We start from the raw sequence: 17,836 nt of genomic DNA, 5'->3' as shown, positions 1-17,836 counted from the left end.
ACCGGACGGTAGATATATGCCAAAGCTGTGGGGAGGGGGGAGACTTATCATTGTTTCTTAGAATATTAAAACGAAAGGAATCGTACATCCAAAAAGGAAATGAAATTGCTTGTAGACTTGCCCGGATAAATCCCTCTTTTCTTCATCTATCTAATTTGCAACTGTGGCTTCAGTACTATTACTATATTTTTTCTTAGTTGGTAAATGGTGAAACTAAACCTATGTTTAATCTCTTTTCTGGACCGATGCAATTCAATGTTAGCATTGAAGCAAATCTATGCTTTAATCATCACTTTTGGCCTCTCAGAAGGTGAGTCTTTCATGTCGAGGGTCCTTTCTTTCTCTGCGGTCTCTGATTCTGGTGACATCCATTACTCAAATCAGGTCTTTCGTCAGCTTTCCAATCCAACCATCTTCAATTGGAATACTATTATAAGGGGTTACTCAAGAAGCAAGAATCCAAATCGGTCTGTCTCCATTTTTATTGAAATGTTGAGGGCAGGAGTTTCACCTGATCATCTAACTTTCCCCTTTCTAGCAAAGGCATCGGCCCGTTTGTCATCATTGCAGCATGGTGTGGCAGTGCATAATTGCATTGCTAAGACTGGGTTTGAGTTTGATCGGTTTGTTCGGAATTCTTTGATTCATATGTATGGTTCCTGTGGGGAAATAATTACTGCCCGGCAGTTGTTTGATGAAATGCCACAAAAGAACTTGGTCTCATGGAATGCCATGGTTGATGGATATGCAAAGTGTGGTGATTTGGTTGCTGCCCGGGAAACCTTTGAATTGATGTCTGAGCGGGATGTTGTATCTTGGAGCTCTTTGATTGATGGGTATGTCAAGAGTGGGGACCATAGGGAGGCCTTAAGTCTCTTTGAAAGAATGCATCTTCTAGGGCCAAAAGCCAATGACGTTACCATGGTAAGCGTGTTGTGTGCTTGTGCCCATTTAGGTGCCCTCGAACAGGGGAGAAGGATGCACCATTATGTGAATGATAGTGCATTGCCTTTGAGTCTTGCTTTGCGGACTTCCCTGGTGGACATGTATGCAAAATGTGGTGCCATTGATGAGGCTCTGGCAGTTTTCCATGGGGTACCAGTGGAGCAAACAGATGTCTTAATTTGGAATGCAATGATTGGAGGACTTGCTACACACGGATTGGTTATAGAATCGTTGGAATTGTTTAAAGTGATGCAGTCTTGGGGGATCTCCCCAGACGAGATCACTTATCTATGCTTATTGAGTGCATGCGCTCATGGAGGGTTAGTGGAGGAAGCTTGGCACTTCTTTAATTCACTTAGTACTCGTGGCATGACACCTAAGAGTGAACATTATGCTTGCATGGTGGATGTTCTTGGACGTGCAGGTCGATTAGATAAGGCATTCAAGTTTTTAGATAAAATGTCTGTGGAACCAAATGCTTCCACTTTGGGTGCTTTACTTAGCGGATGTAGGATGCATGGAAGATTGGATCTTGCAGAAGAAGTTGGAAGGAAGCTTATTGAATTGGAGCCGGATCACGATGGTCGATATGTTGGTTTGTCAAATATCTATGCAGTTGCTAGGCGGTGGGATGATGCTAGAACATTGAGAGAAGCCATGGAGAAGAGGGGCGTTAAGAAGTCCCCAGGATGTAGCTTTGTTGAGGTTGGGAGGACTCTGCATAAGTTCATTGCTCATGATAAAGCACATCCTCAATCAGTAGAAATATATTTGGTGTTGAATAATATTGCTGAACTGATGAAATTGGATGGTGATAATCAAACTCAGGAATATAATTACAAAACTGTAGAAGATGGATGAGTTGCATGGTTTCCTAGTTTCTACTTTTGGGGTTTCTGTGCTGAGCTAGAATTAGAGGAATGGAAAGATGTCTTATTTTCTGCCTGACTTACACTCGGGCTGGGCCATTGATCAGTCCAGCCTCAATGAGACATGGCCTGCATGCAGGTACTCTCCCTTGGTTTGCATTTCTTTTTGTTCTTATTTCATTTGAATTTATCTGTGAATGTTCCATGTTGTGTTCATTAATCCAATTGGAGTATCTTCAAATTTCAGTTTGTTAGTTATCCTAGTTGATATGACTTGTTTCCCCCTGAACTAACTATAAGTTGTTCCCAAGATCAAGATGTAAATATAGTAGCCTGTTTAACTACTGTATGTTTCAGAGTCATAGGAAACCCTAACTGGCACCTTATTGAGGTATTCAATTGTTTTGCATCCATAAATGGAGAGGGGCAGGGACCCTCAATTCTGCCTGAAACTTGTCCCCCAAAGTATTGCCTTGTGCTTCAGTCATTAAGAAGCTTTATTATTCAACATTTCAATCCCATAACTAATTTGGTTACTTTGATATTAATTGGTGACTTTTTGGCAATTTGATTCATCAATCAATTCCATGTGCTTCTGTTTCTGTGAATTTGGTTGCTCATCTTGGAAAGCTATGTCCACGAAAGATTAATACTTCAATTTACAATGAGCAATCTTTTATTGTTTTAGTATGACCTTCTATCTATTGCTGCTAGTTGTGCAACGGATAGGATATGTCTAATTTGTGAACGTTCCCTTATTATTGGAGTATTTCTCTGTTCCTCAGGTCTATTTGGTATAAACCCTACAAAATTTCTTGTTCTCTTCAATTTTCCACCATGTCAATTGATTTTTTTCTTTAAATCTAAATTGATATGATCCATCAATATTTTATAGATCCATTATCTGAAGCCCTAAATCCAGTGCACAAGCCCTAGCCCTTTCTCTATTCCTGCCCAAGCCATTTCGTACCCACAGCTGGGATTTCATCTACTTCTCCATCAAAACCCCATAGAAATAACACAATCCCTAATGTCCCCTTCTCCTTTTACCTCATTAAAATCCATGTCTATCCTTTGAAAACCTCCATGCTCTACCTTAGGTTTTCCTCCTGATTTTAGTACTCTTAATTGTCTTTTGTAAACTATGGGTTTGACCTTGTTAAAGCTAATTGATCCAAACTGAAAAAATGCTTAATTCTTATATTGTACTTGATCATTCCAAATCATATTCCTCTTTCTTTTTTTTCAAGTATTCACTCTTTTTGTCTTTACTAACCAGTCAGATCAGGCCTATATTAAGTGTTCTAAGGAAACTCCTATCAATATTCTCCTTGGTCTATTACACACCAATTTTCTTCTAGATGATGCATATTGTTGTTAATCCAGAGTCCAGTTTCTTCCCCTTGTGCATATGATAGCAGATTTATGAACAATAACATAGTAAGCCTTGACAAGAAGCACCTTTTTTCCAGCCAAAAAGTAAAACTAAGTCCCTGGAACAAAGGCCACTAAAGGGCATGCCCACTGTTAGCAAAAAACGCGTTTAAAATTCCGTTTTAAACACGTTCCCATTTTTTACTGTTTTAAACATGTTTTGCCGTATGTTTCCCAAACATACGGTAAAAAGGCAAACGACAAGAATTCCCGTTTTAAAAGTGTTTAAAACACGTTCCCCCTTTTTTTGGCATTTTTTAAGACCTTGGACTTAACTGACCATATCTCTCTCTCCCGTACTCTGATCGTCCTGATTCTTTCACCGACATAAAGATGACTTGAAGGGCTGCATTTTTCATGATATCACCTTCAACTCAAGGTCAATGCACGGTACCGAAAATAGAAGTATGTTTTTCAAATAAAAATTCCTCAATTTATATGAGAATAGTGCCCTTTTTTTGAAATATAAACGTTTAAAACCCATATCGTCTGATTTCCCTTTTTTTACCGTTCTCTGTTTTTTTGACCGTTTGATTTGACCGTTCGTTTGCAATTTGTTACCGTATAAAATCCATACCGTAAGACTCCGTTTTTTTTCCGTCCCTGTTTTTGCTAACTATGGGCGTACCCAGTGCACGAGGCTCCTGCCACTGAGGTGTTTGGGGAGGGACATAATGTACGCAGCTTTACCCTTGTATTCGCAAAGAGACTGTTTCCAAACTCGAACCCGTGACCACTTGGTCACAATGGAGCAACCTTACCGTTGCACCAAGGTCCACTACATTCCAACAATAATGAAACAACAGACATAGAAACAATCGATTAGAAAACTATGGTCATCATACCCCAACTCAAGGAGTCAAGGTATCTAAACATTCAACTCAAGCTACTAGTTTCCCACGCAACTCTTTCTGCAATAAATTTAATCACCTACCTTATTATGGTAAAAAAGAAGCCCAGCGCAGTAGCAAAAGATTTTTCTCTTTCCCTTTCTTCACTCCATCTATCTGTTTATTCCACTGTACTCCTTTCTGCTTCACTTTCTTGAGCAGCAGGAGATTTTGCAGTATCATATTTCTGATTACTGGATGTGCAAGGTGGAAGAATACTGCATGAGTATAAACAAACCACAGCTTCCCACAAAATCAAAAGAAAAATGTATTTGCATTTTATACATTCTGCGCACATTCCCCAAATATCCACCCTTAGGTGTCTCTAAAATTCAGTCAACCATTGAGGCAATCTTATTGTCTTTAGTACTGATTCATCGATAGAGAGCTAGCCAAAAAGGATTTTGGACGAAATAGCACTCTAGTTTCCAGTATGGGAGACAACTCTAATGTTATTGAAATTAGTTTCTTCCATCAGTTGTTTTTCCTTGTCTTTCTGCAGTTTCATTAATTTCATGGAAAATTTGATACACCTCATGCAAGCTCTTTCTTCAGGAACAATCGCAAAGGATTTCACTGGAAGGATTGGCCAAATGGGGGTTATCCCAACCATTCTTTACCATTACATTCTGGAGTCTTCCTAGTGTTTCCAGTGGTCTACTGTCCCCGTCTCTAAAAGTTTTTATTGATAGGTAGGCACCAAGGAAAGTTGAACTCATGACCTCTTAATTGTGGTGTGTTGGTCCTTGCCAACTGAGCTACATATTTATATTTTAGAGTTGAAAGGATATGCTTTCAACAATAGTGTAGGGGTTACCATTTCAAGTGCACACACAACATCCTCTTTGCCAATATCTAGACTTGGGCACTATGCTTATCAGACTCATCGATGGGACTCTGATAACTAATAGTTTAGGAACAGGAATCTGATGATTTTCCTGGAACCTCACTTCTCCCCCCCCTTGCCCCTTGATAGGTAGGCCCCAAGGAGAGTTGAACTCATGACCTCTTAATTTTGAGGTGTTGGTCCTTGCCAACAGAGTTACCCCCTTGGGTGGAACCTTAACTCTTAACTCCAATGTCTTGAAGTTTCTTTTGTTTTTTGTCTTGGCATTTTCCTAACTCACCAACTTGCTTTGTTTCTGAACAACACTTCTCATTGAAATATGGGATGGAGAGTATAATAGTTTAAACATTGTTGTGGCAATTTCTTGCCCCACCCATGCTTTCTGTAATTACAAACATTTAGCAAACAAGTTATGTATTGCTGGTGCCTCAGTGCCTGTTCTTTGTATTGGAGACCTAGAGCTTAGAAACGGAATCACATGAAAGCTAGAACCCTACCATTAACTACTCTGAAGATTTCTGTCATTTTCTTGCATTTTCTTCTAATCATGGGAAAGCAAGTATGACTGCGGATAGGGTTGTTTGGAGGACAAGGACCCAGTAGCCGACCCCTTGTAGGGGGATGTTTCTAGGATGCTACTTTGACTATTGCTTCGACTTCTACCTTTACTTATTTTCCTTTTTACTTCTTCTTATCTCTCTTACCTCCATTACTGTCTTAGCATCTATTGGATCCATGTAGCCGACCCCATTTAGTTGGGATAAGGTTATGGTTGTTGTTGTTGTTGCATGGGAAAGCAAGTGCCTTCTGACTTAAAGTTAATCTGAACATCTGTTGCATAATCCAAGTACAATAATGGTACATACTTGCATTTATGCTGTGATAGCCCCAAGAAAACACTGCGTTCTCTCTTACTAAACCCTATCTCAAGGTCTTATACTAGGTGGTTTTGAGTGCTTTCTCAGTTCTGGTTGGGAGACAACTTGATTAGGGTCAAGTTGCTGGCCCTTTGAACTGGGTTGCAGATTGCTGCATCAGTTGGCATGCATCATTCTATTATATAGGGGACTCAGCTTATAGTGATTGTATGGTTCCAGAGATAGCTACATTTGCTTTGGAGGCTGTCTTATCTCAATAGACGTATTTGTTACCTCGCATCCTCGATGAATACCTCATTACAATGGAGGGCTAGGTTGGAAAATGACATTGTGGATGATCTCACAAAGCAAGGAGTTGTTTACCCTAGATTATGGATTGAGGATATGATTCCATTGTGAGCTATAGTTTATTGTTATTATTATTATTTTTTATTTGGTTTGGGATTTCTTATTTGTTGTTCTTGGTGGAGCTTAACTCATTGCCTTATGTCCTTTTTCTTCTTTAATAAGATCATGATTTAATAAAAAGGAAAAATCTTATTTCAATGTTTGAGATTATCATATGGAGTTTATTACTGATAAAAGATGAGGCTTAGCATTTGCAGTGTAGATTGATTGCCTTTTGAATTTCAACCGATTAATGAGTTATTTTGGGCTCTGCTTTCTGTGATATCAGATTTCATGTGCATTTTTGAATTCCATCAGTATCAATTAATCCTTGTTCCAAATGTATCATTTTACCATTATATGAAAAACAATAGTTGAGTTATTATATATTTATCTATTTATTTGGTATTGAATACAACAGGAAGGATGATGCATGTCATACAAATATGAGCACAGAGGTTTCTAGTTATCTATCTGTTTACCTATTTTGTTGGTTCTGATTAAAGCAGAAAGTGTGATGCATGTAGCATATATAATTAAGCAGAAGTTCTAGTTATCTATCTATTTATCTATTTTTTGGTTTTGATTAGAGCAGAAAGTGTGATGCATGTAAGCAGAAGTTCTAGTGTCATAGCTTCTGGACAGTGAATAGCTTATCCTCTCATTCCAGAGCTACATGTAGTAGATCATGCCAACTTGAATGAGGCTTATGTAAGGAACGTCAAGCAAGCAAGGACTGTTATTAGACCAGCTATGATGTACGGTGCAGAATGTTGGGCTGTGAAGAAGTGTGATATAGATAAATTTGGTGTTTCAGAGATGAGGATGTTGAGATGGATGTGTGGGAAAACTAGGAAGGATAAAGTAAGGAGTGACCATATTAGAGCTGGGTTGGGAGTAGCTCCGATTCATGATTGTTAGAAGTTATCAATTAAGGGGTTCATGACACTGTTCTCTTGAACAGCATTCACGGGCACTGTTCACGTGAACAGTAACTCGTGGACAATAATTTTATTATTTATGATGTATTTCCTTTTATGCCCTTTTTTTTTTTTAACCTGAATACTACCTGGGACCTGGGCCAGCCCCTTGAATTTTATTAAAAACCAATCAATGAATAAAGAAAACAAAAGGGGGGGGGGGACACACCGCCTTACCCCAACCCATAGGAGCAGAACTTTCACCTCAACCTTGAACCCGACCCACAGAACCAATAAACAAGTAAAACAGAACCTATTTCCTTAGAACTGGCAATTCTGCCCTGTCTTCCCGGAGTATCCGCTGCAAATCTACAGGCAGCTGGTTGCCAACGTGGGAACTGATGGAAGAACCAGTATCACAGGCTAGGTTGGCCATCCAATCCGCCGCCCTGTTACTCTCTTTATAAGCAAAGGTAACCATAGCCCGAGTTGAATTAATTAAAGCCAAGACTTCTTGAAAGTAATACCATCCCCTCCAGAGAGTACACCTCTTACGGTTAACCATTCTTACAGTGGAAGCAGAGTCAGAATTAACCACAACATCAGCAAGGCCCAACTCAAGACACAACTTCAACCCATCTCTCAAAGCCCTCAATTCAGCCAATGAATTAGTGCACTCACCATAGAGAAAAGAGAAGGCTGCCAAGGCAACACCCTTCCTGTCCCTGATGACCCCTCCTCCCCCACCAACCCCAGGGTTACCTCTACAAGCACCATCCACATTAAGCTTCACCGAGACGTACGGTGGGCACCAATAAACAGGAATAGGGCGTTGCATCCGGGCCGGAAGAGCTGATAGGCCCAGAACTTGCAGAATTAAGCCATCTCTATGGGAAGTTGCTGCCCCACCTTGGAGAGATACAGAAGGCCTCTCACCCATAGCTTTAAGCAATCAATTATAGCACCTGCAGGCCGCCTACATTCCCCATGTCTTCTATTATTCCTCTCCTTCCACAGCTCCCAAATAATTAAAGAAGACAGAAGACCAGTAATGTAAGCCCTTAGGCTGCTACAACTAGCCAACCCTTGCCAAAGAAGAATACGACTTTTGACGTCTTGTAAAGGCAGGAGATCAATGTCAAAGACACGTGAAAAGAAACACCAAACCTTCGTTGCAGTGCCTCCAACAACGATGCAATGATCAGTGGTCTCCCTCTTAGGCCTCCCGCAACAGTTACACTTCGAAGCCAGAGGAATGCCTACAGCCATTAAAGAGTCATCTGTTGGGATTTTCCCATTGATGAGCTGCCAAGTAAAAAAAGCTACCTTTGTGGGCAGAGACCGATTCCAGATCCATTTAGCATAGGCTACCTCAGGCGAACCGCTCCGGACTTCATTCCAGATTGATTTAACAGTGATGGCACCATCACTAGAGCCAGTCCACACCAATGCATCATCCTTATTAGAAAGGACAAAGCTACCGTGCAGGATGCTTTGCTTGATCCCAGTCGAGTCAATTTGGTTCAACAATTCCTGTCTCTAAGATCCATCCTCATTTACAGCATCCTTAATGCGCAACGTCATGTCAACTTGAAGGCCGTTGTCCACAACATCAATCAAAGGACCGATCCCCACCTAGTTATCCAGCCAGAACAAAATGTTCCCAGTGCCAACTAACCACCGCAATTTTTTAAGCAAGCAATCTTTATAAGCCAAGGCATTCCTCCATGATCTCGACTTTAGCCCACATGATCCTGGCAAAGCAACATGAAGACCCTTGAAGGCTTTAACTTTGAAGAAGGAACCTCAAAGCGAAGTACCAGCAAGAATCCTCCACAACCCTTTGAGTCTTAGTGAGAGCCCGAAGTCCTCCAATAGCCTAACCCCCAACCCCCTTCCTCCAGGGGTCTACAAACCTTGTGGCAACTCACCCAGTGCCGTCGCTTTCCCCACTCTGAGATCCCCCACAAAAAGTTAGCAAAAATGCCATAGATCCTCCTAAGAACAGCCTTAGGAGGCTCCAAGGATGCCAGAAGGCCCAGAACATGGATGGGAATATATGCAAGAACGTGTTTTAACAGTGTCACACGTCCCCCAGCAGACAAGAGCCTTCGTTTCCAACCTGCCACTTTGTTTCTTATTCTTCCAATTAGGTCATCAAAGAAATAAACTTTAAGCCTTCCAGTGTAAAGAGGGGCACCCAAATAAGTTATAGGTAACTCCTTTCTTACAAACCCAGTGGTGGTCCCCACCATGCGAGCTTTAGCCACCGAAGCCTTCTTTCCCAATACAAAGCAGCTCTTTTGCTTATTTACCAGCTGCCCCGAAAAGCTTTCATACCTGCTAATAAGGCCCAAGATTTGCTTCAACGATGTCTTCAAACCCCTGGTAAAGATAATAGTATCATCTGCGAATAGGCAATGGGAGATTCCAGGACACCCTCTTGGAAGCCGAAAATAAGATGCTCGCCCCTCAGCAAACAGTTTTTTTAGCCCCTACTAAGAACCTCTTCCGCCAAAATGAATAGAGCAGGAGATAAGGGATCCCCTTGTCTCACTCCCCTCGAAGACTTGAAGAAACCTGAAGCAATGTCCCTCATTACTATCGAAAACTAGCAATTTTCTATAGTCTTCTTGATTAAACCAATCCAAGCATCAGCAAAACCAAATTTGGAGAGCACTAAGCATAGGAAATTCCACTCCAGACGATCATATGCCTTTGCCATGTCCAATTTGAGAATTACATTTCCTCCCCGGGCCTTCCTGTTCAACTCCTGGGCGATCTCCTGGACAATGGAGATGTTATCATGGATGCACCTGCCCTGGACAAAAGCTCCCTGCTCCTCCGCTACCAAGTGAGGGAGAAGACCAACCAACCTAGAAACAAAAATCTTGGCAATAATTTTATAAGAGAAATTACAGAGGCTTATGGGTCGGAAATCAGACATTACCTCAGGGCTGTCCTTCTTGGGAGTGAGCATAAGATTGGCGGACGTAAAGCTCCTTGGAAGACTGTCCTCTTAAAAAAAATCCTTTATTGCTGCCCAGACATCCCTTCCAATAACCTCCCAGCAAGCCGTGAAAAAATGCCCAGAGAAACCATCCAGACCCGGAGCACTGTCACTTGACAAGGCAAAAACAACTCCCTTCACCTCCTCCAAAGAGGGAGGAATCAACAAAGAAGTATTATCCTCCTCCGTCACCACTTGAGGAATATGGGCCAGCAGCCCCTCATCCACCAAACATCCCTGAGCGGCAAAAATATCCGAGAAGTGACTCACTACTGCTGACAATACTCCCTCATGGTCAATAATCCACGAGCCACCATCTCCGCCCTGCTAACCACATCCTCAGCATCCCTGACATTCTGGTGAATATTGCCAAATACCTCCCTATTCTATGTACAGAGTGCACCTGGTAGCTGCTTGAGTTTCGTAAACAAGACATATAGCGAAGGACCAAAGACAGACAGCTCCCACTGGGCCTTGATAAAGTCATGAAACCCCGGATGCAAAGTCCACATCTGTTGAAACTTGAAAGCTGAAACATGCCGAGTATTGGGGTCTGTAACAGAGAAACACAAAGTTGCATGATCAGAGCAGGTTCTACTGAGGTGGGTAACCTCACACCTAGGAAAAGCCGCCAACCAGGCCGGGTTCAGAAGAAAACGGTCCAGCTTGGCCAAAACCCTCCCTGCCCCAGCTTGATTATTTGACCAGGTGTAACAATTTCCAGCATACCCCGCATCCACGAGACCAACGCTACTAACAAAACCACCAAAGTCATCCATAGACAAAGAGCACGCATGCCTGCCACTAGCTTTTTCCAAGGGAGCCAAAATAGCGTTGAAATCACCACCTACCACCCAAGGGAGAGAGGTAGACCGAGAGAACCGATCGAGGGCCTCCCACAACTCCCTGCGATCAACAGCCGTACAAAGTCTATGGACAAAAGTGATGTGGAAGCTTTGCGCGTTGGTTGCAAGGCATTCCAGTGTAACAAACTGACCACCCTCCTCCACCACAGTTACCTGCAACATACTCCTCCAGAAAACCCAAAGCCTATTGGTAGTATACACCAAATCCAGACCATTCCTCTTCAAAACAACTTGCGCCTTAGAGAGCTGTGCTTTAGGCTCCGCTATAGCAACTAAATCCGCTCCATGCTGCTTAACCAACGCTTTCAACCGCGTAGATGTAGGCTTGTTCCCCACACCCCGGGCATTCCAAAATAAACAAATAATTTGGAACCGGGGAGAACAGTATCCGCCGGTCCCATGGACCTCGTAATGCGTCGTTAAGCACCCCCCTTCACCTGCCAAACTCGCTTTAATTTTTTCCTTTTGTACACTTGAGCTGCAGTAAAGACAGTTGACCGTGGAGATTTGCATTTTGCCCTGCGAAGCTCCACCGTCCTCCTCCTGCCACCTTCTTCGCCCACCTTCTCGAAGGTTCTGCATAGTCTCTCCCTGAGAGTGGCATTAAATGCCTTGAAGCTTTCCAATAACTCGACTCGGTTCAAAGGAACATCATCCCCTGTAGTCGCCTGCAAGTCGTCTCTGGTGCGTTGACTTCGCTGCTTATCCCCAAAAAAAGGCGTTGAGGAGCCCTCCACAGACTGTGAGCCTGACATCACCAAAACACCGTCATCTACCCCCTCAGTCTCTGCCTCACAGATTGCCTCCAGGCGTACAGGCGAAGGTGCAACCACGACTGTCGCCTCCAAATCACCATCGCTCGCCCTCGAGGGAACATGAGGGATCACAACACTTGCTTCCCTGCCACGCAGCTCCCTATCCTCCACGGCATCACTGGGCACCGCCACAGCAGCCTCTGCAACCACACAATGAGACCCCCTCCCGCCGAGAAGACCACAACCCCGTGACCACTACTGCCAAGATTTCCCCCTGCGGCAGAACCTGACCCCTTCCTAGCAGCCTCCAAAGCCCCTTGAGTCGCAGAAGCCCTTGGGGCTGCAGGCCTCCATCGTCCTCCCCTTCCAATCGAGCCATGACCAGCCACAACCCCTCCCTGCATTGCAACGCCACTATGCACCGCTGCACCTGCTCTCGAAGAGCCCTTGCCGCGTGGGATAAAAACTCCTTCCGAAGTCCTGTCAACATCTGTAGCCACAACCTCCTCCGTCAGTTCAATATCAACAGAAGGAGTGACCACCTTCTCGCCTGAACCAGCTTGAGCAGCAACTTGCTTCCCTTTCAATGCTTTTAAGCAACAGTCCTTGGAATGCCCCAGCTTTGAGCATAAATCACAGTAATGGGGCAGCCGTTCGTAGACTATCTTCTGATGAAAACCCTCTGCACCACACCCAACCCAAACTTTCTGAGGAAGCACTGCCAGCAAATCCACCTCAACGCACACATGAGCCGCCACAACGCATGTATAGTTAACTGTTGTTGCACCAACAATGGACACCAAATAATTCTCCTAGAAAAAGTTAACAGGTAACCCTGGTAGGGAAACCCAGATTGGTGGAAAGGGCGATTCCCAGCCAGGGACAAAACCTGAAGTCCATTTCATGAATCGCAGAAGGAACCCTTGGACATAGTGTTGTTCCTTCACCCAGACCTTAACGAAGTCCGCCTGATTAGCAAACCGCAGAAGAACAGGCCTTGGATCCAGGGTCGAAACGACAACTTCCCCTTGAAGAAAACACAATTTCAGTAAAAACTCCTTGATTGCAAATAAAGAAGGTCTGCCATGGCTGCACTTAGCAATCAAGGTCGACGAGAAGGGGCGCTCTGACCTCTCCACCTCCTCCTTGGAGAAAAACATTGTAGGCTCCCCAAACAAAGTTGACGATCTCTTGATCTCCACCACCATCGGTGGCAAAGCTAGCGAACGTGAAACCACCGAAGCAAAGGATGCTGGCGAAGCACCAGCAAGGTAAGGTTCAGGGGGGCAATCCTCCCGAGGTGGGGGAATCGCCATAACTTGGGCCCCACGAAGAAATCCTAAACCTGTGCCTCTAGAGCCTCTCGGTGCTATTGTTTGCATTTTGAGTTATCTCAAGAAGGCTCTAGGGCGTGGTTTAGTATATTCTGATCATGGACATGGACGTATTGAAGGTTTTTGTGATGCTGATTGGGTTGGGTTTCCTGTTGATAGGCGATCGACTACTGGTTATTGTACTTTGTTGGAGGGAACCTTGTGTCTTGGAAGAGCAAGAAACAAACTGTTGTGGCTAGATCTAGTGTAGAGGCCGAGTATCGAGCCATGGCACATGTCACCTGTGAATTGATGTAGGTGAAGCAGTTGCTGTCTGAACTTGGGTTTGAAAGTGTGTCTCCTATGTAGTTATAGTGTGATAACCAAGATGCTATCCATATTGCATCGAATCTAGTGTGCCATGAGAGAGTGAAACATATTGAGGTCGCTTGCTACTTTGTTTGGGAAAAGCTACAGAAAGGAGTTATTTCTACAAGTCATGTTCGCATAGGAGAACAACTTGTAGATGTTTTTACTAAGTCTCTTGGGAATGGTAGAATTGATTATATTTGTAACAAGTTGGGCATGATTAAAATCTATGCTTCAGCTTGAGGGGAGTGTTAGAAGTTATCGATGAAGAGGTTCACAACACTGTTCATGTGAACCGTAATTTTATTATTTATGACTTATTTCCTTTTATGCCCTTAATAGGGTTATATCTTATTATATATTGAATGAAGTGGGAGTCTCAACACAAGGTTGTGACTCCCAAGTTACAACTCTCTCCCTTCTTCTTTCCTTTATTACTTACAACGACAAAAGTGACCTGATTCAGATTGAGGGAGCCAAAAGAGCCAGGGGCAGACCTAAGATAACCATAGGAGAGGTGGTGAAAAAGGACATGCTTAGCTTAGGCCTTGTTCCTGGTATGACTTCAAATAGAGCTGATTGGAGAGCTAAGATCCATGTGGTCGGCCCCATTTAGTTGTTGATATGCTGTTGTTGTTTGACACCCCTTTTTCGATGCCTAGAGCAGAATGTTGGGCAGTTAAGAAGCGGTGCGTAGATAAAAGGGTTCATGCCCTAGAGCGTTGATGTTGTTTGCCACTTCCCTTTACTTCTATATTTTTAATACTTTGTCTCTACTTGGATCCACATAGCCGACCTCCTCTCTCTTTCCAATAGTGTGTCTATCTTCGTTTCTTGGTGGCTGATCTATCTTTCTCTTCTCTCTTTGGTGTTCCACCCACATCCAAGGCTAAAAGGTTGCATTGGAACTTCGGAAAGTGTGAAAAAACTAAAGGATATTGCTTCTGTGATATCTCAAAGAGGTACCCTAATTTCTTTCTCTTCAGGTTCGTGATTCAAGTACTGTTTTTTAGGGTGTAAAAGATTTGAAATTACTGTTTTTTTTTCTCTCCTAAATTCTAGCATGTAGTTCATATCTTATTTCATTTTGCTTTGTAATTAAGAATTACTCTGTTCATTTCTTCTTGGATCTTAGGACTTATGTTAATAGCAATTTATTTCTTGGAGAGAGATGGAACAGATGAATTGATCCACCAAATAATATTGCTAGTAATTCAAAAGACAAATTTAGTGTTTTTTGTTTAGGCTTATAGAAGGTTCAGGATTTTTTCCCCTACATGTAGAGGAGTAAAACCTTGATGACCTTCTAATATTATTAGAAGAATTCTTAGCATATTTCCCTCTGTGGGAATTTCTTATTGTGCCTTGAGTGTTTCCCAGGCTACTGTCGGTGGCATTCCTTGGGGTGCATCTTCTCCCATCATCTGAAGGAATCTAAAATTTCCTTTTGCTTTCAGTTTGATGGGTTGATGTGGATTCAGGGTTCCAAAACCCAACTCGGATCGCTTATGGTTATGGACCCACCTGATATAACCACCTGAATAATAGATAGCTCAAATCTAAGATGCAGTGGCAATCTCACGATATACCAGAATTTTCAAGGGGTTATTAGGCAAGTAAAGAGGACAGGATATGATACGGATTCATATTTATTGTTCAGGGACTACCTTGGATGGGTATGTAAAATGTGGACAAAGTAGAATAAAGGAAGATGTGAGGGGTATCGATGGAAACTACCAAAGAAAAGAATTGAATACAACAAGCCTTCTTCTTCCTTCTTGAGACCAGAACCCAGCGCTAATAACTCTTCGGGCGCGTTTGGTAACGAGCTAGAGAACGATTTTCCCGTTCTTTATTCCATTTGAGACCAGAAAAATGGAATAAAATGTTTGGCAAATCTGATTCTCGTTTTCACTCCCAAGAACGAATCGGAGGCAAAAGCCCGTCTAAAGATCGGTTTGAAAAAACATGGTAACCATGTTTCTCACTCCCAAGACCAAATTCAGGTTTTGTGGTCCCTAAAAACCCGATGAAATCTACCTCCCCTCTTCTGCTCACGACTGAAACCGAGTGCCTATTGGCTCTTGCGACTGGCCGATAATCCATTGAAGCACATTGCCTCTCCTCTTGTCCCTATGTGATCTTCATCACTGCAAGTCTGTATCTTCTCTCTCACAAACCCTTACCTGAAATTTGTGTAGAAGCCATATTTCCTGCGCTCTCGATTTTCACTTTGCTTTTGAGATCTGTGGCTTTTATGCTAGTTATTGAGAACGAAGTTCTGGAAGAATGAATTTATGGGAAGAGGCGATGAGAGGAGGTTTAGAGAGAAGAAACAAGATGGGTCAGGAAGAACAGTCGATTGGGTCTGAAGGAAGAGGAAAGGAAAAGAGGGCTTCTGTGGTGGTGACATAGTGGGTGTTCTGGTTTCAGGAGGAGGTGAAGCGGAAGGAGGAAGAAGCTCTCGTGGTCAAGGACTGGGTCTGGGTACAGAGGGCCTGACTAGGGTTTGACTCTGCGCCAGAGCAACAGGCTTCGAGGAAGCAAAGGAGATGCTGGTCCCCGGAGTTACACAGGCGTTTCGTTAATACCCTGCAACAGCTTGGGGGCTCACAAGCTATAAGATAAGAGAATACTAAATTTATTGGAAATTATGAAAAAAAAAAAATAGAATCATTTCCCTTTTTTTTCTCCTTTTCTTTTGCAAGATCCAGAATATAGATTTATTCTTTTTAAAAGGAAATTTATTAATGGGGGACAGAATAGGAGGGGAAATCTGAGAAGAAATCAGAGGGGGAGGGGGAGGGGGAGGGGGGGGGGGGGAAGAAGAGAGAATCTTGGAAGAAATCAGAATTTCAGGGGGGGGGGGGGGAAGCAAAGAAACCGTGATAAGAAGAAGAAGAAGAAGAAGCACAGGGAAGAAGAGGAGAAACCTTGAGAAGAAGTAGAAGGAGGGGGAGGGGGAATGCACACGCACAACTCATAAACTCTATTCAATCTTTCATTCCATCCTCTTTACAATTGACGGAGGCTATCTAAATAGCCTTACACTGATTACAAAAGGAAATTCTAAAATAGGAAAATTCTAACTGAAATAAGACTTCTAATTTATCTCCATAACTTGTTAACCAAGAAAGAAGCAAACTGGGAACTAACTAACAAACTCAATCTTTTGTCTAACGAATAAAAGAAACCAAAAAGGAAACTAGAATCTGCTTAACAATAATCCAAACAGAGGAAATAACTTGTTGCCTAAGAAAACAAGTAAATAGAAACTAATATCTAATATCCTAACAACTATTGGCAGAGTCTCTTCAAAGCCCGCTGTCAATATTGGATCCCAAGGTACTGTTCACATGAACAGTAACAATAATCTGGCTGGCTGAATGGTTGCTCACATTGGGGCTGGTTTATTGAACCAAAAGAACTAGAAAATCCAGATCAACTGGGCTGATGTCCTCATTAGGGGGGGGGGGGGGGTCCACCATATTTTGCCAGCATCAATGTTTCCCCCTCGAGTCAATTGGAGCTCCATCTCAAGTCGTCCTGCATCATTTATTATTCGAAAATCAATGTCTCTTTTAATGTCTCAATTCATCTGTATTTGATCTTTGATCATGTTTCTATGCAGCTGCCACAGCCAAGCAAATAAGAGAGCTGATGAAGGTAGATGGTCTCACCAATGATCAATGATGAAGTGAAGAGTCATTTGGGTGGGTTTTGAAGTTTTACTTTGATTTCATTTTACTTTTCCTGCTAATCTGTTTAATGGATGATGAAGATGAAAATTGTCTTGTTTTGTTTCAGAAATACAGACTTCACACCCGTACAGCTCCAGCCACAACCCAAGGGAATCAAACAGTGGTTGTATTAGGTGAACTATGGATGCCCCAAGATCAGTATGGGGCCACCTCAAAGCCCTGTACATCTCAGTCTGGGTCTCCACAGGGTCCCCTTCAGTTGTCTGGTACTGCTGGAGGTATCTCCACCACAAGTGGTTAAAGCATAGAAGATGATGAAGATGGCAAATCAGAGAGTTATAGTTGGAAAGGTCATCTTCAGAAATGCGGTGAAGACGATGTATAGACAAATCCACCATGAATTTTACAGATAAATACTGCTCTGGGGGAGTTTAGACTGAAAAAGATGGGAGTTTAGACTCAAAAAGATGAAAATAAGTGTATTAAACGACAGACTGAACTACCCTTTCTGTGAGAAAGAAAAAAAAAAAAAACAGATAGAGATATGCTGTGAAAATTTTGCAGGTTTCATAAACAGAAGTTAGGTTTTGGTGTAATGAGTTTCTTGTAAGATCCATATGTGCATGAGGAAACAGGATAAAACTTTCACCCC

General features: G+C 42.6%; 1 protein-coding gene and 1 pseudogene across 1 annotated transcript; both read left to right on the top strand.

Annotated features, from left to right (window-relative positions):
- The first annotated feature begins 217 nt into the window (after positions 1–217).
- On the top strand, positions 218–2,077 carry LOC122663966 (pentatricopeptide repeat-containing protein At5g08305-like). The gene has a single exon (XM_043859637.1). It carries the CDS (start codon positions 256–258, stop codon positions 1,804–1,806), a length of 1,551 nt encoding a protein of 516 aa, XP_043715572.1. The 5' UTR covers positions 218–255; the 3' UTR covers positions 1,807–2,077.
- A 10,973-nt stretch (positions 2,078–13,050) lies between these two features.
- Positions 13,051–17,628, top strand: LOC122665563 (annotated as a pseudogene).
- Positions 17,629–17,836: the final 208 nt, after the last annotated feature.

The sequence above is a fragment of the Telopea speciosissima genome, chromosome 6 (assembly GCF_018873765.1).
Source record: "Telopea speciosissima isolate NSW1024214 ecotype Mountain lineage chromosome 6, Tspe_v1, whole genome shotgun sequence".
In the NCBI taxonomy this organism is placed as follows: domain Eukaryota; kingdom Viridiplantae; phylum Streptophyta; class Magnoliopsida; order Proteales; family Proteaceae; genus Telopea; species Telopea speciosissima.
Note: the sequence above shows the minus strand (reverse complement) of the source record. Positions and strands in the feature narration are given on the sequence as shown.